Source organism: Ananas comosus, linkage group 6 (genome assembly GCF_001540865.1).
Source record: "Ananas comosus cultivar F153 linkage group 6, ASM154086v1, whole genome shotgun sequence".
In the NCBI taxonomy this organism is placed as follows: domain Eukaryota; kingdom Viridiplantae; phylum Streptophyta; class Magnoliopsida; order Poales; family Bromeliaceae; genus Ananas; species Ananas comosus.
This window is the reverse complement of record NC_033626.1, coordinates 13,889,114-13,914,767: the sequence shown is the minus strand read 5'-3', so window position 1 is coordinate 13,914,767 and position 25,654 is coordinate 13,889,114. Positions and strand designations below refer to the sequence as shown.

Genomic DNA, 25,654 nt, shown 5'->3' with positions numbered 1-25,654 from the left:
GCAGTTTACGGCCTTTAGGCATATTTTAGGTCATCCATCAATTTAGTAAGAAATTTAGATTATTCTGTTCCAGTTGCAGTTGGTTAGCATCCTTCCTGGAATAAGATATTAGGCTATGACCCCCCCTTTTTTTCATTCTTTTGGCGAGTTATGTTGTTGTGCTCATTAAGCTTTGCAGTTAACACTATTTAGCGTATGTGATTTCTGTGGATGATCTTTGTATGTGTAGCAGTCTTCAATATCGTGCAGGTTGTCAACATGTAATTATCAACAGCTTCCTCACTCTCATGGATGTGATGCGTTGAATCTTCAAATATCTAATTTTCACATGGTGTGTGCTGCTTAATAATTGAGAGGAGAGGGGTAAACTAACGCACTAGAAGGGAAGACTCGGAATTAATGTTTTTTCATTTCATTATACTCGGCTTATTTGTTTGCTATTCTTTGCTAGTCGCGGACTCCAAGCAGTTGATGTCTTTGTTATTGCATTGAGCAGATGATGAAGTGCATGTGCTGTTGCTGTACGTACGCATTTTAAATATTAAGAAGGGTAATGTTTACCCATTATTTTTATTTGAATAAGATCAAATTCTTTAAATTTAATCAATTTTAGTTAATAAATAGTTATTAGAATAATAAAACTTTTAGCTGATAAAAAACAATTTTGTTAATTATACCACTCTCTGAAAATACTCGTCAGAGACTATAATTGCCTTTCGGTCCAGGAAAATTGGTTTTATTTTTTATTTTTTATTTTTACGCTCAACCTGGTTTGGTTGCAGTTCCGTACCTTAATATTGAGTAAATTCAGGATAGCTGTTCTAAAGGTTGAAAAACAGAAAGTTCATTCCTCATTTAACTTCCAAGTTATATATAATTTTTTTTTTTTTTTTTTTTCTCAAATGTTGTTGAATGCTTTGCTGGACGAACTTTTATCCATTCGGTTTCAAAATTTCACAAGAGCACATTCTTTCCTACGTGAATAAGAACAGAATGATAGTTGTTAGGAAGATGAGAGCGTTGGATCCTCTCGACGCTGCAATAAGAGGAAAATTCAGCTTCTGTTAAGTAGGGAGGTGGTATCCCTNTATATATATATATATATATATTTATTTATTTATATATATATTTGGCTTTTGTGTTTTTTGTCTCAAATGTTGTGCTGTTGAATGCTTTGCTGGTCGAACTTTTCTCCGTTCGGTTTCAAAATTTCACAAGAGCACATTCTTTCCTACGTGAATAAGAACATGAATGATAGTTGTTAGGAAGATGAGAGCGTTGGATCCTCTCGACGCTGCAATAAGAGGAAAATTCAGCTTCTGTTAAGTAGGGAGGTGGTATCCCTGCTACGTGACAGCAACGAAGGCTTACAAACAACTAAAAGAGTTCGTGCGAAGTAGTGGCCTTTTGCATGGCAATTTGTATTGCATAGCTCCGGTAGTTGCACATGTAACTCCCACAATTATGACTATATTAATAATAATTTGATTCTTTTTCATGCCGCACGCATTGGTTGTTTCTTAGAATCAACAAAAAAAAAAGATTTATGCACGTTAGCTGTTTAAACAAAAAAAAGAAAAAAGAAAAAAGGAATTTAGTTGACTCAAACTCAAAACTGGACGAGAAATGCTCTTTCTACGCGCCTCAAAAAGTTATTTTAACTCGCAAACTCTATTGTTTCATCACGCATGTCTTCGCGTTTCTGCAATAAAGAGATTGGTACGTTTTCTATGTTTTCCTTTTGAGATTCTGACTATTACATTTTGTTTTGAGATTCCTGGTTTTTTTTTTTTTCGCTTCAAAATTAAATTAAAAAGCGACAGTCTAATTTAATTGGTATTGTTCGTTGTCTTGTTGAATTAATTTGAATCAAAGAGCTCGTCTTGGTGCATTTTGCTAATTATTCATAGCGAAAGAATCAGTAGATTTTGTGCACTCGTTTTTGTTTGTCATAATAAATAGTTAACATTGTCACCTCCATTATGAACTTTTTTTTTTCTCTTCTGTTTTCTAATTATAGAGTTCTTGAGACAGGAAATAAGGTTTCGTCGCAGTGCCATCATTTCAAAGACCAAGAGTCATTCTTCCAGTCTCTGCAGCACTGGACTTGATATTGAACATGTCTTCCTACTTGATATTCTTGACCCTCTCTATCCTGGCGTTGAACTCGCACTCGATCGACGCCTTCTACCTTCCTGGAAGTTACATGCACACGTACTCGCAAGGCGAAGCCATCTCCGTTAAAGTCAACTCGCTCACGTCGATCGAAACCGAGCTCCCCTTCAGCTACTACAGCCTCCCCTACTGCCGTCCCCAAGGCGGAATCAAAAAGAGCGCGGAGAATTTAGGCGAAATCCTGATGGGCGATCAGATCGACAACTCTCCATACCGATTCCGCATCAACGTCAACGAGTCCCTCTATCTTTGTACCACCAACCCGCTAGATCAGCAGGAGGCCAATCTCTTAAAGCAGAGGGCCCGCGATCTCTATCAGGTCAACGTGATCCTCGACAACCTCCCTGTAATGAGGTTCATCGAACAAAATGGCGTTACCATCCAATGGACCGGATTTCCCGTCGGCTACACCTCATCAGGAAGCTCCGACGCGTACATCGTTAATCACTTGAAGTTTAAGGTCTTGGTCCATGAGTACGAAGGGAATGGTGTGGCTGTCATCGCTAGCGAAGACGGTCTCGGAGTGGTTCAGGATGATAACAAGAAGGGCTATCAGATTGTCGGGTTTGAAGTTATTCCTTGCAGCGTGAAGCGCGATCCCGATACCATGTTGAAGCTCAAAATGTATGATAAAATCGACCCTATAAACTGCCCGATTGATCTCGACAAGTCTCAGGTGATTTGGGAGAATGAGAGGATCGCGTTTACCTATGAAGTCGAGTTTGTGAAGAGCGACATCAAATGGCCCTCGCGGTGGGACGCGTATTTGAAAATGGAAGGCGCGAATGTCCATTGGTACTCGATCATAAACTCCTTGACGGTTATCTTTTTCCTGGCCGGCATAGTGCTTATTATATTCCTTCGAACCGTTCGGCGGGATCTGACTAGATATGAGGAGATGGATAAAGAAGCCCAAGCTCAGATGAACGAGGAGCAATTGGGCTGGAAACTCGTCGTGGGCGAGGTCTTTAGAGAACCAACTTGCGCATTACTGCTTTGCGTGATGGTTGGAGACGGCATTCAGATTCTGGGCATGGCAGTTGTTACAATCGTCTTTGCCGCTCTCGGATTCTTGTCTCCTGCCATGCGAGGAATGCTCTTGACGGGGATGATTCTTCTCTATCTAGTCCTCGGAGTCACAGCTGGTTATGTCGGAGTTAGGCTCTGGAAGACCATAAAAGGAAGCTCCAAAGGATGGAAGTTGGTTTCCTGGTCAATTGCCTGCTTCTTCTCAGGCATAGTATTCGTGGTTCTAACCGCATTGAACTTCATACTTTGGCGAAGCAAGAGCACCGGAGCTCTCCCTGTCTCATTATTCATCATTCTCTTAGCCATGTGGTTCTGCATCTCAGTGCCTCTTACCCTCTGGGGAGGTTCCTTAGGCGAAAAAGCCAAGGACATAGAAATCCCTGTCCGAACCAACCAAATACCGCGAGAGATCCCCGAACGCAGCTACCCTTCCTGGTTCCTTGTTCTCGGCGCCGGAACACTACCCTTTGGTACCCTCTTCATCGAGCTCTTCTTCATCCTCTCTAGCATTTGGCTAGGGAGGTTCTATTACGTGTTCGGCTTCCTACTTGTTGTCCTTATTTTGCTCCTCATCGTCTGCGGCGAAGTCTCTGTGGTCCTCACTTACATGAATCTTTGTGTGGAGGATTGGAGGTGGTGGTGGAAAGCTTTCTTTGCTTCCGGCTCCGTTTCGTTCTATGTTTTCTTATACTCCATCAACTACCTGGTGTTTGAGCTTAGGAGCTTGAGTGGCCCTGTTTCAGCTGCACTCTACCTTGGCTATTCCCTGATCACGGCTTTCGCCATTTTGCTAGCCACTGGATCGATCGGCTTCTTGATGTCATTCTATTTCGTTCATTATATCTTCTCCTCTGTTAAGATTGATTAGACTTCCTCTTCTCTTAGCTACAACATTGTCACTGCTTTCGAACAGGTTCTCTTAAATCCCTTATCTCGCACATCCTTAAAGCTGGAACCTAGCAGGACACTCTTACTTGCATTTTCAACTCTAAGAGGCTCAGGCCATTATCTGTTTTCCATAATGTTTTGTCATTGGCATTTGTTTCAATGTATGTGTTACTGTAAGACATACTTTTTTAAGTTCCAAAGAAGTAAAATTTACCTTTCCATTGCTTTTTTTTCTCATTTGGATGCATTGTGCTTCTGTCAATTCCAGTAGCTCTAGCTTCTGATAATTAGGCTGCATTAGTTGGAACTGAGATAATATGGTTATTAAGGCTCTAGTAGTTATTGAATAGACACAGGCTCAGCCTATACAGATTGGAAGATTCAAAGGAAGCATGCGATGATCTTTGATGATACTCAGAATTAATCTACTATAGACATCACCTCTCATAAGTTACCTTTAATGAAGCACATAAAATGGAACCAATATTCATAATTCAGAGGGAATTCGAGCATGTAAAAGTAATGCTAAGGCAATCTCCGCAGGAAAGTATGTTAATTACGAAAAAAAAGAAGAAAATTATGAACTTTCGAACTCAAGTAGGTGAATTGTGGATAATTTGGAGCCTTCCCCAATATGTATCATACATGTAAACTCCATAGCACATCATTCCTCATTAGTAGAGAGCCACTACAGTACAAGTAAAACACAATGACATACATATTTTGCGCAAACTACTCGAATTGAAATATCAACATACTTTTTGCGGTATCTTCGAAAGTTCAGCCTGTGAAATTCAAAGCAAACCAATAGTTTCCTCACACCAAAGATAGTAGTTAGAAAGCTATTTTCAACATCGTCAGCCAAGTAAAATCCGATAAATCTGAGCTTTTACATGTGTGATATCAACTGGAAAATTTGCATTTTCTTTGTCATGGGTAGCAGCATCTCAAGCACATGCATATTGTAACGCCATTTAATCAGTTGTTTTGGCATAATAAAACAACACTAGAATGGTCGTGAACGACAAATGTTAGCTATTCTTAATAAAAACTTAGCTCATAATACAAAGCCCTTCGAAGGTAACCATTGCCCATTGCGATCTTTACTGCGCTAGCTGCAATGCAGAGAAAATAAAATAGCCGGATGAACTAGTTAGTTTCTGATTTAATAAAGCATAAGAAAGCAAAAGGAAACTTCTATGGACAAGCTGGCTTTAGCAACAAAACCTAACTTATATCCAAACCTACGAGAATACTGCATCGTGATCACGGCATAAACTAGAATAGGGACCTTCAAACATTCAACTTGCATATTCTTATGGCAAATTTAATTAGGCCAACACCGCTTACTAAAACATCAAATACAAAAAAGTTTAGAAAGATCTTTTAACTAAATTCTAAACATAATTATTTTTAGTACCTCTTCCATGTTACCATTGATGAAGATGAGAGGTGTATACTAGTTGATTATTCTTGCAGATAAGTCCATTAACAAAGACACTGCAAAAATTAGAAATGAAACAGACTATTTTTGCATAATTGACAAAAAGACATCTGGCCTAGTTGAACTGAACAAAAAAAATAAAAGACCCACATTAATATATAAAGGAGACCAAGGTTTAAAGTGCCGTGAGTGTGCATGTCTGCCTAGCACGGCACGGTACGGCACCGGCATGCTTACGTACCGACATATGGTACGCTTGCGTGCCGATGAATACGCATGACCTCCTATTGGCACGTTTTGGTACGGATTTATTTCAGTTTTTTTTAATTCCAATAAGCTTTTATAATATTATTTTGAAAGATTTAATCAAATAATTATAAATATTTGCTATGTATAGCTTACTATACTCATTAATTAATATACTTGTAAGTTTTTTTGTATGTAAAGTACAACTATACCTGATATAAAATAAAAATTTTTACAAGTTATAATTTTTAAAATGCAAAGATATTTTTCTTTCTTTTTTTTCTTTTGATCATATTACAGTCTTACTTTTATGAAATACAAAAAAATAATCTTTAAAATAATTTTAAAAATTATTTGAAAATTTTATTTTTTAATTATTTTTTTTTAAAAAATTATTAGATCTATTAAAAAAAATAAACCAATAAATTATATGACAAATAAATTAAATAAATTTAAGTATCAATTGATTTAATTTAGTTTTTAATTTTATCAATATTTTTAATCTTCTAACGCAAAAATAAAATTTTATATTTAATGTACCTCAAAATTTATTTATTGAGTTCGATTTTAATTTCCTAATTTGTCAAAGATTTCGCAGTGCAATAAATTTTGATAAAATAATTTGTGAAGAAAAAATATATGTCAGTGATGGTAAATTAAGAATTTGCGCGTATATTGATAAACAAAAAATTTAAATTATAATTTTTTTGACTTATCTAATAAGTAGATTTTCGATTTGCAATATCTTTGGGGGTATGGGGTACCTAGGATGCTTCGGATACCCTAAAAAAAAAAGAGTAAAAAAGCAAATAAAAAAAAAAAGAGTACCGGCATGGCACAGTGCCGCCGCACCCACCTGCGTATCGCACGACCCGCGTATCACACTGTCTCGCGCGATACGAAGGTATGTGCCGCGGCACCGGGGGCCGACACCCCGTTTATACCTGCGGCACCTTAAAACTTGAAGGATAGCCATATGGCAGTAAATTGATAAGCAGCACAACAATTAGACCAACCTACCATGAATGAATTGGTCTGAGCCGTAAGATACCAAGGTTCACGTTACAGCCATTTATAGTGAGAAATCAAGATCACTTGAGAATTTGATTGCCAGATAACAACATAAATTTTGGGTTGGTCTGAATAATAATCATGCTTGAATCTACTAGTAGGAATCCGAGATGCCTTATTCCTTTGTAATAGTCACATGAGGAATGTTGGCAATCTTAGGCCAATCAAGGCCTGTATCCTTTTGGCACCGCTCCTCCAACACCGGGTGACATCCACCAATTGTTAGAGAACTCAGTGACGCAGGGAACTCTGGAAGCGACTGAATCGAACGAGCCCAATATAAAGTCAATTTCTGTAAGGAGTAGAGGCTCGTCATGCTTGGGGGTAGGGACTGAAGAGAAGCTGCATTACGTATTATTAGACATTGGAGGGAGGAACGATTTTGCAACAGCCATTGCTCTGGTAAGGATGTGAGCTGGGAAGAACCAGCAAGAGTCAATATTCTAGTGGACGAGAGGTTTCTTAGTGGCTCCATGGACAGGAGTGATTGCTGGTCGATATCAAGATGGTCAAGCCTCAAGGAGGAGGCCACTGCACCTCCCTGGCTAACATCAGCGCCCAGTGGCGGCTGCAACAACGAAACAGTGATGAGCTTGTCACATCTTTTGACTGACAAGTATTTGAGGGATGCAAGAGCTTCTATCCCACCAAATGATGCCAACTCTTTGCAATTCCATATCTGCAGCCTTGATAACGATGCCAATCTTGCAAATACTTCTGCCTCGGGAAGGGATGTTGTGATTGCACATTCATGTAATGTCAAACTTGTGAGAGAAGCGAGATACGGTAACCGCCCGAGCAATGACGCATAGAGGCCACCACATAATCCAAAAGAAAGGGATTGGATTGCCGAGGGCAGGTTGCTGTCTTGGATTTCACAAGTTATCAACTTTGGGCATTTTATTATAGTCAGCCTTTCGAGGGAGAAGAGGTTCGCATACCACTCTGGCGGCAGATGCACAAGCCTTTCACATCTTTCGATGGATAAAATCCTAAGAGCCTGAAAATATTCTTGTTGCTGCAGTAGGAATCCATCTATCGATGGTAGGCTTGGGCTATTTTCGATACACAGGGAAGGTGCTAATTCAAATGATGACGCACTATTATTATCGTTGCTATTATCCCGATACATTGCTGGAATTGCAGTTATTCCCACATTATGAATAGTCAATTCTCTTAGACTAAGAGGTAGAGTGGGCATTCCCCTCAAATTAGGGCAATCTGAAATATTTAGTATTTTAAGTTGAGGGAAAGGGCAGCCATCTGCAGCTGTAAGCCACTCCTCCCATGCTGGCATGGTAAAACATGTCATTTTTTCCAAAAATGGAAAGGCACAGCCATCGGCACTTCCATAGACTGACCAATCTACTCGTTTGATTGCCGCCATATTGAACAGACCAAGATTCCGGAGTAAAGGTAGCTGCCCAAGAGGTGGGAATTGCTCTAATCTGGAGCAGCGCAGGTGGATTGATGTTAAATTGGGGAGACAGAAATCTGTCATCCAACATGGATATCTAACACCGATATATCCTTCAATTGACAGAGTCTGGAGATTGATATGCGGTCGAAGGTTGTCAAGAAGCTGCTCATCCACCTCAGGAGCACTAGAGCGTCCTCCAGACCAATTTAATGACAAGGAACTCAGGTTCTCTTTCTCATTCAACTTGGACTCTACGGCCTCTTCAGAACTCCTCACATTCTCAAGATTACCAACATCTATTTCACTAAGTTCCGCAAGGTCCTTCAGTTCGCCTATCTTGTAACCGCTCTCTACTCGGATATGGAAGTTTCTTAACTTCTGAAGGGAAGTTAGTTTTCCGATCCAACGAATCTTGGTCATCAAACCATGAGGAACATTCAAAAGCCGCAAGTTAACCAGATCGCTCAGGCCATTAATTTCCGTAATACTATTCTTATCAATATTCCAAATCATTTCTGGGGGAAATCTTATATCCAATACTTGGAGGTGATAGAGCCTACAGACTGACTGTGAAAACCACTCTGGTAAATTTTTATTGAAATCACTTTCAGGCTGAAAAGACAGGTAGCGAAGGTGTATTAAAGTATCAAGTGCATCCGGCAATTTGCACAAGTAATCTGCAGTTATGCACAACAAGCGTAGACTTTTCAACTCTTTTAGAACGTGACCAAGTATAAGTGCATGATCTATATCGCGGTTCCTATCCTTTTTAATATGTAAGATAAGGGTGCGGGTGCGTAAGTTCTTGAGACATGAGATCTCTCTGATCAGAAGAGAGCTTGTCGTTTCAATTGATACGTGACGAATTGTTTTCGAGATATCCCTTAAACTATCACCTTTTCTCCTCAAGCATTCCTTTGAAGAAACAGATTGTGCCAAGTCATGCAGCAAGTCGTGCATAACATAGACATCTTCGTATAAGATATCAAAAAAAGATTTTCTTGTTAGTTGAGCTAAATATTCTTTTCCAATATCCTCTGGACTCTGGTTTCCGCACTGCCGGACAAACCCTAAACCCATCCACATATAGATCAATTCACTCCCTTCAAAGTGATGATCTTGAGGAAATAAACTACAATGTCTAAAGCAAAGCTGCAAGTCTGTTGGAAGGTGGTGATAGCTCAATTTTAAAACTTCCATGGTACCGTTCACACCTTGCTGTAAATTCACAATATTGTCACTCAACATCCTTTTCCAATAGTTATAGTCCATGCAGGAATTAAGTAGCCCCCCCATGACCTTCGCAACCAATGGACATCCTCTAAACTTCTCTGCTATTTGCTTACCAATCGATTGCAAGTTTTTATGATCATTTGGGTCCACATTTGCAAATGCATGCTTATTGAAAAGCAACATATAATCACTCTCTTTCAACCCTTCTAGCTTTAAATATTCTTTTTTACATTCCACAACTCTTGCAACCATATCCGCTACCGAATCCATTCGAGTTGTCAACAGGATCTTGCTTCCTCTTCGTCCAAATTTCAAAGGAGCCACGAACTTCTCCCACTCCATCCTATTATCGTCATTCCAAACATCATCTAGTACTAGCAGGAACCTTTTCGAGATCAACTTCTCGATAAGCATCTCCTGGAGTGTGTTTAGATTCTGGGCATTAGGGCTGTGCTTGGTCATTTCTTGCAGGATCTTACTGGTTAGCACCGCTGCATCAAAGATGTCAGACACACAAACCCACATAGTTTGGTCAAAGTACTGTTGTACTCTCTCATTGCGGTAGATTAATTGCGCAAGAGTAGTCTTCCCCATCCCGCCGATGCCAACAATTGAAAAGACAGAGATATCAGCAGTGGCAAGAGACTCAGGCTCATCGCTTGTCGGTTTGATCAACCATTCAATTATCTTGTCGCTCTCCGTCTTTCGTCCGAGCACCTCCTTTTCCAGTAGGAAGGAGCTAGTCTCGCGAGAATTTCTGATTTCATCAAATTGCCGACGCTTAACACCATAACCAGACAACCCGCCAACGAGTTGAAGGCAAGGCCCCATACCGGCAGCAACCCTATCTAACCCCTTCACGGCCTCGCTCAACCTCTTCAAGGTGTCATTTCTAAAGGAAGGACTAACGAAACTAGAGATTTTTCTCTTCAGTTTGGAGATAGTGCCACGCACCTGGTCATCTGGAGCTTGCACTCTCTTCTCTATCTCGTAGTACTCCACCTCGTCAAGCACGTCCTCCGCCTCTTCAACAGCATCTCTGAATTGCCACATCCATGCTTCCAGCGCTTCGTTCCGTTCCGCCATCTGTTGTTCCCCCTCGACAGCACCCAAGATCGCTTTGATCTGCGGAAGCGCTTGCCGCAGTCTTTGAAGCTCCTCCTCCATGCCTCTCGGCGCCTGATGGTTGCCGACGTAGGAAAAACCCATGTTAACTAAATTCTCGATGATCGCAGATGCCGCAGACGAAGCTATGAAAGCCAGCGCCATCCCCGACGAGCTATGCTTCTTCACCACGACGTACACAATTCTAGAGTGGAGCAAATGAGAGAAAGAGGAAAGAAAGGTTGAATCTATCAGTTGAACACTAGACTGCAGGGACACACATTGCTACCCTATAACTTAATTTGAAACAAATATTTACAAAAAAATATATATATATATATATCACAGTATTTGACTTTTCCAATATTCGACTTTTCTGTCTTTGACAACCATTGCATCAGCAATGTCACTTATTGGCACTGCTCTTTTTTTTTTTTTTTTTTTTTTTTTTTTTTTTTTTTTTTTTGAGAGAGAGAAAAAGGTAGCATGTCACCCGCTTCGTTCATTCAGAAGGTTAATTAAATTACATGGGTGAGGCATCAGGGCCTCGAGGGTAATGGAGCATTGCTTAGACCTGCTGTAATGGACTTGGCAAACAAAAGAAAAAAGCAAAATTGGATCAGAAATCTTATTGATAGCTAAAGAATTGATTGAAAGAAAACATACAAGAATTTCTACTGCTTACCATCTTCGTCGAGCGCCAGGTCTCGGGTCCAAATGCTGTTTCATGCAAAAAGTCGGGTGTGTGTGCATGTGATCCTACTGACTAATTTCAAGTAAATAAACAGATCAGCTATGGTACTTATACACCTAAACCTCATTCAAGAATTAATTTTATTACACTAGTCTTATGACAATCTTATTTTTTATACTAAAATTTTTAAAAAAAATATTTCAATCTAAAATGGGTGAAGCGTAAGATTTACATCCTATTTTTGAACACACAGATAGCTTCTTTCTTAAAAAAAAAAAAGGATTGCTGGATGTACAGATGACACGGTAGACCAAGTCTAGGCAAGAAGTTCTTCCGAGTTGTCCCGGGTCCGCTAGGCAAGTTGGCACTGCAGCTTCCAGGAAGCTTCCAGGAAAGCTTAGTTGACGTCTATCCTTCCCCGGAGTTTCATTCATTCACGAACCGACATGAAATCGACCGAATGCATAAAATAGGACATGTACCTCCAAAAAAGCCATAGAAAAAGCAACATTGGAACCCACAACATGTGATTTTCCTTTTTCTTTCTTTTCCATCGGAAAAATAGGTCACACTGGAAATTGCGTAAATGAGATGTTAAGAAGAACTAATGCCATGTATAGCCTTATTAGAAAAAAAAAAATCCAATCTAGCCTCTTTTAAAAAAAATTTCTAACCTAGCCTTCTTTTGATAATTAAAAAATAAAAGATAACTTTAATAGTATTTATGTGCTAACTAGGAGAGAGAAATTTTTTTCTCTCTCTCCTCCCACCCTACTAATATTTAAAAATATTAATTTTTGTTATAATAATATTTATTAAAAATTAATATTTAATAATAATAAATATTATTATTATTGAATATTTTTTTTCAGAAAGATAGCATGATGCTATCCTCTTCATTTATTTTTTATAGAAATAAATTTAGCTGGAATAATAATAATTCAAACTTAGAACTTCAAATACCAACCACCAAATGCTTTACCACTTGTACTAAATATTAGTAATAATAATAATAATAATAATAAAATTATCATTCAGTAATAATAATGTCATTATTATTAAATATTAAATTTTAATTATTGTTATTATTATAAGAATTAATTGAGAGGAAAGAGAGAGAAAAATTTTCTCTCTCCTAATTAACATATAAATGCTCTTAAGTCATTTTTATTTTCTAATCCACCAAAAAAAGGCTAGATTAGAAATTTTTTTAAAAAAAATGGCTAGATTGGAAATTTTTTTTCTCAATAAGACTAGATGTGGCATTAGTTCTGTTAAGAAGGCATATAATAATATTAAGAATAATATAATAATAATAATAATGATAATGGATAATCTATTCCAGCGAATAAAGGACTAGGATATGTCAAGTTTTTTTTTTTTTTTTTTCCCAGAATATTTAATAGAAGGTATGTCGTTGAGGCAAAGCATCAAACAGGATATGCGCATAGAAGAAAATTAGGAGATGGAATCGGACCTTACAGATGGCCTGTTGGCGGTTTACGCGGGCCAAGGTAGGCGAGTACGCGGGTGGGCGTTTACATCAGTGATTGGTGGGCCCCACTCCAGCAATCGGCCGTTGCTAAATAACCAATGGACGGAGACCCCTTAACTGTAGTCCATATTGGAATAAGGGGCTGTTTGGTTTGACGTAAAATTGCGAAAAAAAGTTTTTCGTGGAAAAAAGTTTTTCGTGGAAAATTTGTTTTACGATTTTTAGTGTTTGGTTTGTAGGAAAAGAAAACTAATTTTCAGTTATAGTTGTTTGGTTGAATGGTTGAAAAGAAAAAGTATATTTTATTTTTATTATTAGTATTATTATTATTATTATTATTATTATTATGTATTCTATATATTATTTATTTATAATTTATATTAATTATTAGGCTATATATATTATTATTATAATTTATATTTATGAATTAAATATATTAAAGTTATATAATATAATAAAGTGATAAGTATTTAATATAATATATGTAATAGNTCTTCGTACTTGTAAGTTGTTTTCGATGATGGAACATCCGATTCAGCGATCGGCTCCATTAGACATGATCTACGTTATCAAAACTATTTAGAAACCATATTAAATTTCATAGTTTTTTGACTTTATTTATCTAGCGAACGAGTAGGTTTAAAATGAACGGCTAAAATAAAAATCTTACAAAAAATAGTGATGAAAAAATTAAATTTCAAATCGGAAGTATTGTTCTTGTTCTTGATGTTAAGTAGAATTTTTTATTAAAGTTTCATGTAATTTGAATTTTTCTACACAGTTGAATTTTCAAACGTCCCACATCGGCCGTTAAAATAGTCATTTTTTAGACTCTTTAATCACTTGGTAAATGATGCTGAAAAATATAAAATTTGGTTTTAAATAGTTTTAATAGTGTAAATCATGCCTAACGGAGCCGATCACCGAATCAGATACTCCATCATCAAAAACAACTAACAAATATGAAGGTCTTCGTACTTTCGAAAGTATAGGAGACGTCCTCTCTCTCTACATATATATATAGAGAGAGAGAGTCCAGCTACTATACTATCGATAGTACCAAACTCTTAGTACTATATAGTTTCGTGACGCTAGATTTACCCTTTGATCATTTTCACTCGTTACATTATACTATTCAACCAACCACCCACTCAATCTTAGAAGACTACTATCATCTTAATCGCACATCCTTTTATTCAACAATCGAAAACTCGATAGTACCAACCGCTTGGTACTTGTATACTTACATATATATATATATATATATATATATATATATATAAAAGCTTGGTTGACTCTAGTTTTCATTTATCATCAATTACATCTATTATTTACCTATCTATTATCTTTCTATCTATCTATCTATCTTCTATTACATAAATGAAGCTTGAGTCGTATTCCTACGTGGCGCCCCCACATTAATTTGGGGAATGTGGGGTGGGATTGGGGCCTATTTTCTTTTCTCTTTTTTTTTTACATTCCAATTCTTCTCTTTCATCTTTTCTCTCATCTTTTCTTGAATTGACAATTAATAGATATTTTAAATTTTACTATCATATTTATAGTTTGATAAGCGATTAATTTTACATTCAGAATTTTTTAAAGTATTTAAAATATGATTTGTTGATTTTTAATTTTAACAACTAAGTATTCTAAATTTTATTAGATAATTTAGCAAGTTCTTTCTTCGAATAAAATCATATAATTGAAGAAAATCAATCGATGCTCAATCCTTACTTCGTCTGAAAAAATATATATATTAAAAGGATAAATTACACTTTTGGTCCTCAAGCTATAAGATGCGTAACACTTTAGTTCTCAAATTTTAATACATTATAACAAATTAAAAGTCATGAGACACTTTAGTTTTTCAAACTTTAATTAATTATAATTTCTGGCTCGAAATATAAAACATGTGACATTTTAGTTTTTAACTTTTATTGATGCTATAAATATAATTTATTATTTCTATGGTTTTGCTCTAATTTTTTTTTTTATCTTTCTTATGCTTTATTCTTAATATATTCTACTCTTATTATTTTTTATTCTTAATTTGACTTCTTTTTTCATTTTTTTATATTTTACTATTTTTTTATTCAGTTTTTTTTATTTATTTATTTTTGCAAAATTGATTTGTTGCAACGCACGAATGCTTTCACTAGTTACATATAATGAAAACTCAGATGGAAAGTGAACATGGAGCCACACCGTTCACTTTAGCATTTGGGAGGGTGGGAATTACACCGATAGACCAATAGTTTCCAATCTGCTCCTGATTTTTCAATTGGGTCGCCAACATTTTTTATCAAATAAGTTTTCAATCTACAAAATTTTTTTCAGTTGGGTCCCTACTATCAATCTTCCATTATAATTGATGAAAGTCGATACGTGGCGTTGATGTGGTCGTGACTTGACCTAATTTTTTAGATTAGTAGCACAATTGGTCTCCCAACTTTTTTCAATGTTTCAATTGGATCCCTAATCATTTTTTTGTCAATTGAAAAAATTATAATTTCTTAATTTATTTTTTTAACTTATTTAGGAAAAAGTGTTTAACAAATTTAATAACTCTATTAGTTTAACAATTAATTAATTTAATTTAATTTAATAAAAATAATTAAAATTATCAAATGTACTAAAATCATCAACGAATTTTTGCTATTTTTTTTTACTATTATCATTTTAAATCCAAAACCCAAAAGATTAAAAAAAAAATATCAATAAAAAAGAGCTATCGGTAAACCAAAAGGGGTGTAAATATTACACTCTCTTATCTAAAGAGTCTATACTTGATTTTATTTTTTTTTATATTTAAAATTCAAAGGTCTTCTAATCCTAGAATGAGTGAGTGCAAGATCTGCAACCTTTTTGAAGTGTATAGATAGCATTTTTCATAAGAAAAGGTGTTAAAGTTGAAGGGGGCGATAAAAAAGTTTAGAGACAACTGAAAAAATCAGAAAAATTAAGAACTCAATGAATAAAAAAAAAAAAGTTTAGCCATTGCTATTGCTTTTTTTTTTTGAGAGAATAGCCATTGCTATTACTGATTCTTCTTCTTTGGATTCTTCTTTCATTGTTCTTATATTTTATAAATATAATTTATTATTTTTATAATTTTGTTTTTTTATCCTTATATTTTAAATGCAGTGGCGGCTGCTGCCTCTTTTTCAAACTCTTCAACTTTATTTTATTTTTATTCTTCAGTTGTTTTTTAAATTTTTTTTATATTTTTATTATTTATTTTAATTTTTTATTTATTTATTTTTACGAAATTGATCCACCGCAACGTGTGGATGCCTTCACTAGTAAGAAATTAATCGGCTCTAGTCATTATAAATGAGAGATTTTATCTGAGAGAGTGAATTAATTTGTCTACCAAAATCTTCTGTATTTTCCAAATTTATTGATAATTATATATAAAAAAAATTAGATAAAAGTATTATCATCAAAGAATTTTGATTTTTTTTTTAAATTTACTAAACTAAAATTATTTAATTTTTAAAAATTCGGAAGTTGAGAGATGTTAATAAAAAAGCATATAACTAAATGTACCATTTTTAAATGGTCTGTGATGGAAGGATTTCGTGGATTGTTGGAACTAATTACTATTTCCGAAAGCTCAGAAAGAAACAACTAATTTTCTTGGGCACGTTTGTTTTATCAAAATTGGACTTTTGGTTGAAGTAGATTTTGGGTTGAAGTAGAATTCGATGAAAACTATTTTTTATTTATTATTTGTTTCATAACTATAAAAGTAAAGTTTCTTCACTTATGTTATTTTTTTGGAAAAACTTCAAAAACCCCCCTGTGGTTTCATGCATTCTCACTTGACTACCCTGTGGTTTAAAACGTATCAATTTGCCCCCCTGTGGTTTCGTTTTTATCTTTTTGTTATCAATTTTATTATTATTTTTTTTTAAAATCAGTGACAAAGTTAAAATTAAAGAATACTAAAGTGACTATTCGATAAATATAGATGGTTATCTGAAGTTTTTTGTATATAATTTAACGAAATATTAACGAAAAAGCTTCCGAAAAGATAAAAACGAAACCACAGGGGGGCAAATTGATACGTTTTAAACCNCAGAAAATAAATAATATAAAACTATAATTTATATATAAATAATAAATAACTTAATAAATAATAAATATAATTATAATAAATATAAATATATAATTATATTTCTATATAATTAAAAATTTTAATCTAAAACAACTAAATTTTTTATATATATAAAAATTATAATAATACAATAACAAAATTATAAAGTAAAAATATATATAAATACTTAACTAATCAATCTTATCATATTTGAAATGTACAAACTAAATAAAGAAAATACTAAATCTTGACTAATTAAATTTTATCATATTTTAAATATGCAAATTAAATAAAAAAATAATTAGCATCATAATTAAATATATTTAAATTTAGCTAGCATCACTCATTGTATTATTTTATTATTTTTTCTTCATTTCTTCATCGTAATTGACTTTGGCCCAAGTGGGCTGAAGTCAATTACGCTGTTTTGGGTAACTCGAGTTTCAACTGTATTTTTATTACGGCGAAATAAGCAGCAGAAGTGATCGTTTATGGCTGAAAACGGCTTCACCCCTCTCCACTTCTATCCAAACAAGCAGGCCTTAAGAAAAAACTTCAAATACCACCCTTGTGGTTCAATGGTTTCTCACTTTAGTATCTTATGATTTAAAGTGTATCATTTTAGTATCATGTGGTTTCGTTTTTCTCTTTTCGTTGTACGCTCCATTAATTTTTTTCGTTACATCAATGAGAAAGTTAAAACTATAGAATGCTAAAGTAAAAATTTGATAAACCACAGGGTACTGAAGTGAATATTAGATAAACCATAAAATGGGGATCTGAAGTGTTTTCTATATATTTTAACGGAGAGTTAACGGAGGTACTGACGAAAAAAAAAAAAAAAAAAAAAAAGAAACCGTAAAGTACTAAAGTGATACAATTTAAACTATGGGGTACTAAAGCGAAAATAATGCTAAACCTCAGAGAAAATATTTAAAGCATACCATGTCTAAGAATCTCAATCATAAAAAGTCCGAGCTAAGTACTGTCAAGTAGACCAGCATAAGTCATAAGGCATATTAATTATTGTTCTATTATTATACTTTACAAAAGGATACCAACCAAACGGCCAATTCGTCAGTGACAGAGGAAGGGAAATAAAAGATACCAAAGACGAAAATACGCAAGTGGGTAGTAGGTAAAGGACTCTCCTTCAAATGCGGACAAGCCTCCAAATCTACTCGGAACTCGCCATTCGTAAAATATATAGATATAGATGTAATTTCATTATGATTTACTTTGATTCTTGAATCATGGATTAACTTTTATAAATATAGTGTAGCCGAAACCTGCCCATGAAAATTCTGGTTCGTTTGAACATTTATAAAGGAAACCAAACGGACTACACCCCTAACTTTGAAAAGAAGGAATAAATAGCGCTTTATTCTCTGCATAGAAAATTAGAACCTCACCGAAGGGGATCTAGATCTTAAATTCAATGAGATCAAGCTGAAAACAATAGTTGATTATTCAATATTGGTTCACAAGATTCATGACCACAAACTCCAATGACACAAAGATTGCTTCATACATTTACTAGCTTTTCGACAAACATGTTTTTTTTTAAGTAAAAGGTAGCGCGCTACCCGCTTCATTCATTGGAATGGTGAATTAAGCTATAAGTGTGGGGCAACTAGGCCCCGAGAAAAAAAAAAAAAAAAAGAAGGAAGTAGAAGAAGATTCCAATCCATAACGAGAAGTTTGAGCCTTTGGACCGCTACTCCCGGGTTCGAGGGTATATTCCGAAAGATTGTATCGTTTATGATCTTCCAAATGATCCACCAGCATCCAACTAGGTTAGTTAGACAGATACGCTTCTTTTGTTTATCCTTCCTGACCATCCACCTATCCCACACAAGACAAACGTCGTCCCCCAGATCTTGGGTCTGAATATCATCCACCCCTGTCCCTAAGATAAACTTGCCGAACATGTTGTGTAAGATAAACTTGCCGAACATGTTGGGTCTGAATATCATCCCCCAGATCTTTTCGACAAACATGTTGTGTAAGTAAATCTGCCAGAAAAAAAATTATAAATTACAACAAACCGTTAATTATGCATTGCCAACAGCCTGAAAGCTATAATAACCACAATATACAGCCTCTGATCCAATGTTATATGTTATATGTTATATGTAGTATGTGCATCTAGGAATATGCGCCTGTGTGTCCTCGCGTGATATTTAGTCAGCTGTTTGGCATAATCAAACAACACTAGAATGGTCTGAACGACAAATGTTAGCTATTTTTAATAAAAACTTAGCTCATAAAACAAAGCCCTTTGAAGGTAACCATTGCCCGTTGTGATCTTTACTGCGCAAGCTGCAATTCAGAGAAAATAAAATAGCTGGATGAACTAGTTAGTTTCTGATTTAATAAAGCATAAGAAAGCAAAAAGAAACTTCTATGCCATGCTGGCTTTAGCAACAAAATCTAAGTTATATTCAAACCTACAAGAATACTGCATTGTGATCACGGCATAAAGTAGAAGAGGGGCATTCAAGCATTCAACTCGCATATTCTCATGATAAATTTAATTAGGCCAACACAGATTACCAAAACATGAATTACAAAAAAAGTATAGCAAGATCTTTTAAGTAAATTCTAAACATAATTAATTTTAGTACCTCTACGAGGTTACCATTGATGAAGATGAGAGATGTATACTGGTTGATTATTCTTGCAGATAAGTCCATTAACAAAGACACTGAAAAAATGAGAAATGAAACAGACTATTTTTGCATGTTTGACAGAGAGACATCTGGCCTAGTTGAACTGGAAAAAAAAAAAGAGGAGACATATAAATATATAAAGGAGGCATAAGACATTAAGATCCAAGTGAGGAAGGAATAGCAGAGAAAACTTGAGAATTTGATTGCCAGATAACAACATAAATTTTGGGTTGGTCTAAATAATAATCATGCTTGAATCTACCCGTAGGTATCCCACATTTCATTCTCGTTTGTAATAGTCACATGAGGAATGTTGGCAATCTTAGGCCACTCAAGGCCTGTATCCTTTTGGCACCGCTCCTCCAACACCGGGTGACATCCACCAATTTTTAGAGACCATAGTGACGCAGGGAACTCTGGGAGTGACTGAATCGAAGGAGCCCCAAATAAAGTCAATTTCTGTAGGGAGTAGAGGCTCGTCATGCTTGGGGGTAGGGACTGAAGAGAATCTGCATTACCTATTATTAGACATTGGAGGGAGGAACGATTTTGCAACAGCCATTGCTCTGGTAAGGATGTGAGCTGGGAAGAACCATCGAGAGTCAATATTCTAGTGGACGAGAGGTTTCTTAGTGGTTCCATGGACAGGAGCGATTGCCGGTCGATATGAAGATGGTCAAGCCTTAAGGAGGAGGCCACAGCACCTCCCTGGCTAACATCAGCGCCCAGTGGCGGCTGCAACAACGAAACAGTGATGAGCTTGTCACATCCTACGACTGACAAGTATTTGAGGGATGCAAGAGCTTCTATCCCACCAAATGATGCCAACTCTCTGCAGTACCATATCCAGAGCCGTGATAATGATGCCAATCTTGCAAATACTTCTGCCCCGGGAAGGGATGTTGTGATTGCACATTTTCGTAATGTCAAGCTTGTGAGAGAAGTGAGATACGGTAACCGCCCGAGCAATGACGCATAGAGGCCACCACATGATCCAAAAGAAAGGGATTGGATTGCCGAGGGCAGGTTGCTGTCTTGGATTCCACACGTTATCAACTTTGGGCATTTTATTATAGTCAGTGATTCGAGGGAGAAGAGGTTCGCAGACCACTCTGGTGGCAGATGCACAAGCCTTTCACACTCTTCGATGGATAAAATCCTAAGAGCCTGAAAATATTCTTGTTGCTGCAGTAGGAATCCATCTATCGATGATTGGCTTGGGCTATTTTCGACACACAGGGAAGGTGCTAATTCAAATGATGACGCACTATTGTTATCGTTGCTAATGTCCCGATACATTGCTGGAATTGCAGTTATTCCCACATTATGAATAGTCAATTCTCTTAGACTAAGAGGTAGAGTGGGCATTCCCCTCAAATTAGGGCAATCTGTAATTTTTAGTATTTTAAGTTGAGGGAAAGGGCAGCCATCTGCAGCTGTAAGCCACTCCTCCCATGCTGGCATGATAAAACATTTCATTTCTTCCAAAAATGGAAAGGCACAGCCATCGGCACTTCCATAGACTGACCAATCTACTCGTTTGATTGCCGCCATATTGGACAGACAAAGATTCCGGAGTAAAGCTAGCTGCCCAAGAGGTGGGAATTGCTCTAATCTGGAGCAGCGCAGGTGGATTGATGTTAAATTGGGGAGACAGAAATCTGTCATCCAACATGGATATCTAACACCGATATATCCTTCAATTGACAGAGTCTGGAGATTGATATGCGGTCGAAGGTTGTCAAGAAGCTGCTCATCCACCTCAGGAGCACTAGAGCGTCCTCCAGACCAATTTAATGACAAGGAACTCAGGTTCTCTTTCTCATTCAACTTGGACTCTACGGCCTCTTCAGAACTCCTCACATTCTCAAGATTACCAACATCTATTTCACTAAGTTCCGCAAGGTCCTTCAGTTCGCCTATCTTGTAACCGCTCTCTACTCGGATATGGAAGTTTCTTAACTTCTGAAGGGAAGTTAGTTTTCCGATCCAACGAATCTTGGTCATCAAACCATGAGGAACATTCAAAAGCCGCAAGTTAACCAGATCGCTCAGGCCATTAATTTCCGTAATACTATTCTTATCAATATTCCAAATCATTTCTGGGGGAAATCTTATATCCAATACTTGGAGGTGATAGAGCCTACAGACTGACTGTGAAAACCACTCTGGTAAATTTTTATTGAAATCACTTTCAGGCTGAAAAGACAGGTAGCGAAGGTGTATTAAAGTATCAAGTGCATCCGGCAATTTGCACAAGTAATCTGCAGTTATGCACAACAAGCGTAGACTTTTCAACTCTTTTAGAACGTGACCAAGTATAAGTGCATGATCTATATCGCGGTTCCTATCCTTTTTAATATGTAAGATAAGGGTGCGGGTGCGTAAGTTCTTGAGACATGAGATCTCTCTGATCAGAAGAGAGCTTGTCGTTTCAATTGATACGTGACGAATTGTTTTCGAGATATCCCTTAAACTATCACCTTTTCTCCTCAAGCATTCCTTTGAAGAAACAGATTGTGCCAAGTCATGCAGCAAGTCGTGCATAACATAGACATCTTCGTATAAGATATCAAAAAAAGATTTTCTTGTTAGTTGAGCTAAATATTCTTTTCCAATATCCTCTGGACTCTGTTTTCCGCACTGCCGGACAAACCCTAAGCCCATCCACATATAGATCAATTCATTCCCTCGAAAGCGATGATCTTGAGGAAATAAACTACAATGTCGAAAGCAAAGCTGCAAATCTGTAGGAAGGTGGTGATAGCTCAATTTTAAAACTTCCATGGTACCGTTCACACCTTGCTGTAAATTCACAATATTGTCACTCAACATCCTTTTCCAATAGTTATAGTCCATGCAGGAATTAAGTAGCCCCCCCATGACCTTTGCTACCAATGGACATCCTCTGAGCTTCTCTGCTATTTGCTTACCAATTGATTGCAAGTTTTTATGATCATTTGGGTCCACATTTGCAAATGCATGCCTATTGAAAAGTAACATACAATCACTCTCTTTCAACCCTTCTAGCTTTAAACATTCTTTTTTACATTCCATAACTCTTGCAACCATATCCGCTACTGAATCCATTCGAGTTGTCAACAGGATCTTGCTTCCTCTTCGTCCAAATTTCAAAGGAGCCACCAACTTCTCCCACTCCATCCTATTATTGTCATTCCAAACATCATCTAGTACTAGCAGGAACCTTTTCGAGATCAACTTCTCACTAAGCATATTCTGGAGTGTGTTTAGATTCTGGACATTAGGGCTACGCTTGGTCATATCTTGCAGGATCTTACTTGTTAGCACCGCTGCATCAAAGATGTCAGACACACAGACCCACATAGTTTGGTCAAAGTATTGTTGTACTCTCCCATTACCGTAGATTAATTGCGCAAGAGTAGTCTTCCCCATCCCGCCAATACCAACGATTGAAAAGACAGAGATATTAGCAGTGGCAAGAGACTCAGGCTCATCGCTTGTCGGTTTGATCAACCATTCAATTATCATGTCGCTCTCCGTCTTTCGTCCAAGCACCTCCTTTTCCAGTAGGAAGGAGCTAGTCTCACGAGAATTTCTGATTTCATCAAATTGCCGACACTTAACACCGTAACCAGACAACCCGCCAACGAGTTGAAGGCAAGGCCCCATACCGGCAGCAACCCTATCTAACCCCTTCACGGCCTCGCTCAACCTCTTCAAGGTGTCATTTCTAAAGGAAGGACTAACGAAACTAGAGAATTTTCTCTTCAGTTTGGAGATAGTGCCACGCACCTGGTCATCTGGAGCTTGCACTCTCTTCTCTATCTCGTAGTACTCCACCTCGTCAAGCACGTCCTCCGCCTCTTCAACAGCATCTCTGAATTGCCACATCCATGCTTCCAGCGCTTCGTTCCGTTCCGTCATCTGTTGTTCCACCTCAACAGCAGCCAAGATCGCTTTGATCTGCGGAAGCGCTTGCTGCAGTCTTTGAAGCTCCTCCTGCATGCCTCTTGGCACCTGATGCTTGTCGACGTAGGATAAACCTGCGTTAACTAAATTCTCGATGATCGTAGATGCCGCAGACGAAGCTATGAAAGCCAGCGCCATTCCCGACGAGCTATGCTTCTTCACCACGACGTACACAATTTTAGAGTGGAGCAAATGAGAGAAAGAGGAAAGAAAGGTAGAATCTATCAGTTGAACAGTAGACTGCAGGGACAGACATTGCTACCCTATAATTTGCTACTTTACACCCCCAAAAAAAATCACAATATTTGACTTTTCTTTCTTTGACAACTATTGCACCACCAATGTCACTTATTGCCACGGCTAGTGAGCAAGATTGGCAAGGAACATTGCTTAGACCTGCTGTAATAGACTCGGCAAAAAAAAAGAAACAAAAAAGAAAAGAAAAGCAAAATGAGAGAGCAGAACCCTAATTGATAGCCAAGATTTGATTCTAAAGGGAAGGTGAAAGAGCTCATACCAGAATTTCTGCTGCTTCTCAAATATACCACTTTTTTTTTTTCTTTTGAGAAAGATAGCATGCTACCGCTTCATTCAATTGCATAGTGAATTAAGTTACATGATGAAGCAACAAGGCTTCGGAGCCAAAAACCGAAAAAAAAAAAATTACACAAAGTGACTCTTCCACAGGTTCCTACAAAAGAGTAAATCAGACAACGACTATCTCAGGGTGATCTTTTTGTTTTCAAAAATTCTTCTATTACATTCCAACTATATAGCCCACCAAGAAGTAAAGATCGTCGTTAACTCCTCCCTACAGAACCCTTCTTACCGATGCTCGAATATACCACCTTTGTCGAGCGTCAGGTCTCGAGTTCAAATGCTGTTTAAGTATAAAGTCGGTTGCGTATTTGTGATCCTACTTACTAAATTCGAAAAGATAAAGAGATAAGCAATGCTACCTGTACATCTAAAACTCATCCAGAAATAAATTTTATCACACTAGTCTTATCACAATCCTATTTTTTCTTTTATACAAAATTTAAAAGAGTTTCTTCAATCCAGAACGAGCGAAGTGGAAGATTTACATTCCATTTTTTGGCGCACACAGATAGCATTTTTCCAAAAAAAAAGCCGCCGGATGGACGGATGACGTGATAGACCAAGTCTAGGCAATCATTTCTCCCCAGTCATCCCGGGTCCGCTAGGCAAGTTGGCAGTGTAGCTTCCAGGAAGGTTAGTAAACATGTCCCTCCCCTTCCCGGGAGTTCCATTCGTTGACGGACCAACATGAAATCGACCGAATGCATTAACGCCATAGAAATAGCAACAATGGAACCCACAAAATGTGATTTTCCTTGTTCTTTCTTTTTCATTGGAAAACTAGGCCGCATTTGAGATTGAGATGTTAAGAAGGCACATAATATTACTACTGCTGATAATAATAATAATCTATTCCAGCGAATAAAAGATTTGGATATGTCTAAGTTTTTTTTGTTCTTTTTTTTTTCAGAATATCTAATAGAAGGTATGTCGTTGAGGCAAAGCATCAAACAGGATATGCGCATAGAAGAAAATTAGGAGTTGGAATCAGATCTTACGGATGTTGTTAGCGCTTTACGCGGCGAAGGTAGAGCACGCGGGTGGGCGTTTCAGATCAGTGATTGGTGGGCTCCACTCTAGCAACTTCACTCGGCCGTTGCTCTTTAACCAGTGTATATGTCTCCCTTATGTCAGGGACTTAGAAAAATTTCTATGAGTTGTAGGACGTGAAGGTCCGGGCTAGCAACGAGAACAAAGACTTGTCCATCTTCGAGCAGAAAGGCGGACGCCGCACGGACTTTGCGAACGAAAACGCTAAGTTCGTGACACTTAGCTGTGGTGCATATTGGAATGGCCCTATCAACTTTTTCTTTTTTTTTATTTATATATATTTCTCCATTGATTGGCCCTTTCTTAACTTTTAACCCTATTTATTATTTTGTTATGTATACTTGACAAAAAAGATATCCGGTTGATGATAAAGGAAGAGAAAGAAAACAAAATGTAATTTTCATTAGGATTTACTTTGATTCTTGAACCATGGATTAACTTCTATAAATATAGTGTAGCTGAAAACTGCCCATGAAAATT

General features: G+C 36.8%; 3 protein-coding genes across 5 annotated transcripts; 1 reads left to right on the top strand and 2 right to left on the bottom strand.

Moving 5' to 3' along the window:
* Positions 999 to 4,329, top strand: LOC109711832 (transmembrane 9 superfamily member 12-like). Of its 2 annotated transcripts, XM_020235104.1 has the most exons (3): positions 999 to 1,076; positions 1,335 to 1,719; positions 2,035 to 4,329. In XM_020235104.1, exon 3 carries the CDS (start codon positions 2,120 to 2,122, stop codon positions 4,070 to 4,072), a length of 1,953 nt encoding a protein of 650 aa, XP_020090693.1. In that variant the 5' UTR covers positions 999 to 1,076; positions 1,335 to 1,719; positions 2,035 to 2,119; the 3' UTR covers positions 4,073 to 4,329. The 2 variants fall into 2 exon arrangements, with proteins under 2 accessions (XP_020090693.1, XP_020090692.1); XM_020235103.1 differs by lacking the exon at positions 999 to 1,076 and having other exon boundaries at positions 1,223 to 1,719.
* Positions 4,831 to 11,334, bottom strand: LOC109711828 (disease resistance protein RGA2-like). Of its 2 annotated transcripts, none has more exons than XM_020235098.1 (4): positions 11,296 to 11,334; positions 11,185 to 11,197; positions 6,803 to 10,815; positions 4,831 to 5,207 (listed from the first exon to the last, which is right to left on the bottom strand). In XM_020235098.1, the coding sequence occupies exon 3, from the start codon at positions 10,773 to 10,775 to the stop codon at positions 6,969 to 6,971; it is 3,807 nt and encodes a 1,268-aa protein (XP_020090687.1). In that variant the 5' UTR covers positions 10,776 to 10,815; positions 11,185 to 11,197; positions 11,296 to 11,334; the 3' UTR covers positions 4,831 to 5,207; positions 6,803 to 6,968. The 2 variants fall into 2 exon arrangements, with proteins under 2 accessions (XP_020090687.1, XP_020090686.1); XM_020235097.1 differs by having other exon boundaries at positions 11,138 to 11,197; positions 11,296 to 11,331.
* Positions 19,237 to 25,541, bottom strand: LOC109711830 (putative disease resistance protein RGA1). Its single transcript, XM_020235099.1, has 2 exons — positions 25,123 to 25,541; positions 19,237 to 23,680 (listed from the first exon to the last, which is right to left on the bottom strand). The coding sequence occupies exon 2, from the start codon at positions 23,660 to 23,662 to the stop codon at positions 19,832 to 19,834; it is 3,831 nt and encodes a 1,276-aa protein (XP_020090688.1). The 5' UTR covers positions 23,663 to 23,680; positions 25,123 to 25,541; the 3' UTR covers positions 19,237 to 19,831.

Bases quoted from the DNA above. Each gene is read 5' to 3' on its own strand.
- LOC109711832 (XM_020235104.1), top strand. From the start codon at position 2,120: ATGTCTTCCTACTTGATATTCTTGACCCTCTCTATCCTGGCGTTGAAC.
- LOC109711828 (XM_020235097.1), bottom strand. From the start codon at position 11,175: ATGCTCCATTACCCTCGAGGCCCTGATGCCTCACCCAT. The intron at 10,816-11,137 runs GTAATTTAATTA...GCTCCACTCTAG, and splicing joins GGCCCTGATGCCTCACCCAT to AATTGTGTACGTCGTGGTGA.
- LOC109711830 (XM_020235099.1), bottom strand. From the start codon at position 23,662: ATGGCGCTGGCTTTCATAGCTTCGTCTGCGGCATCTACGATCATCGAG.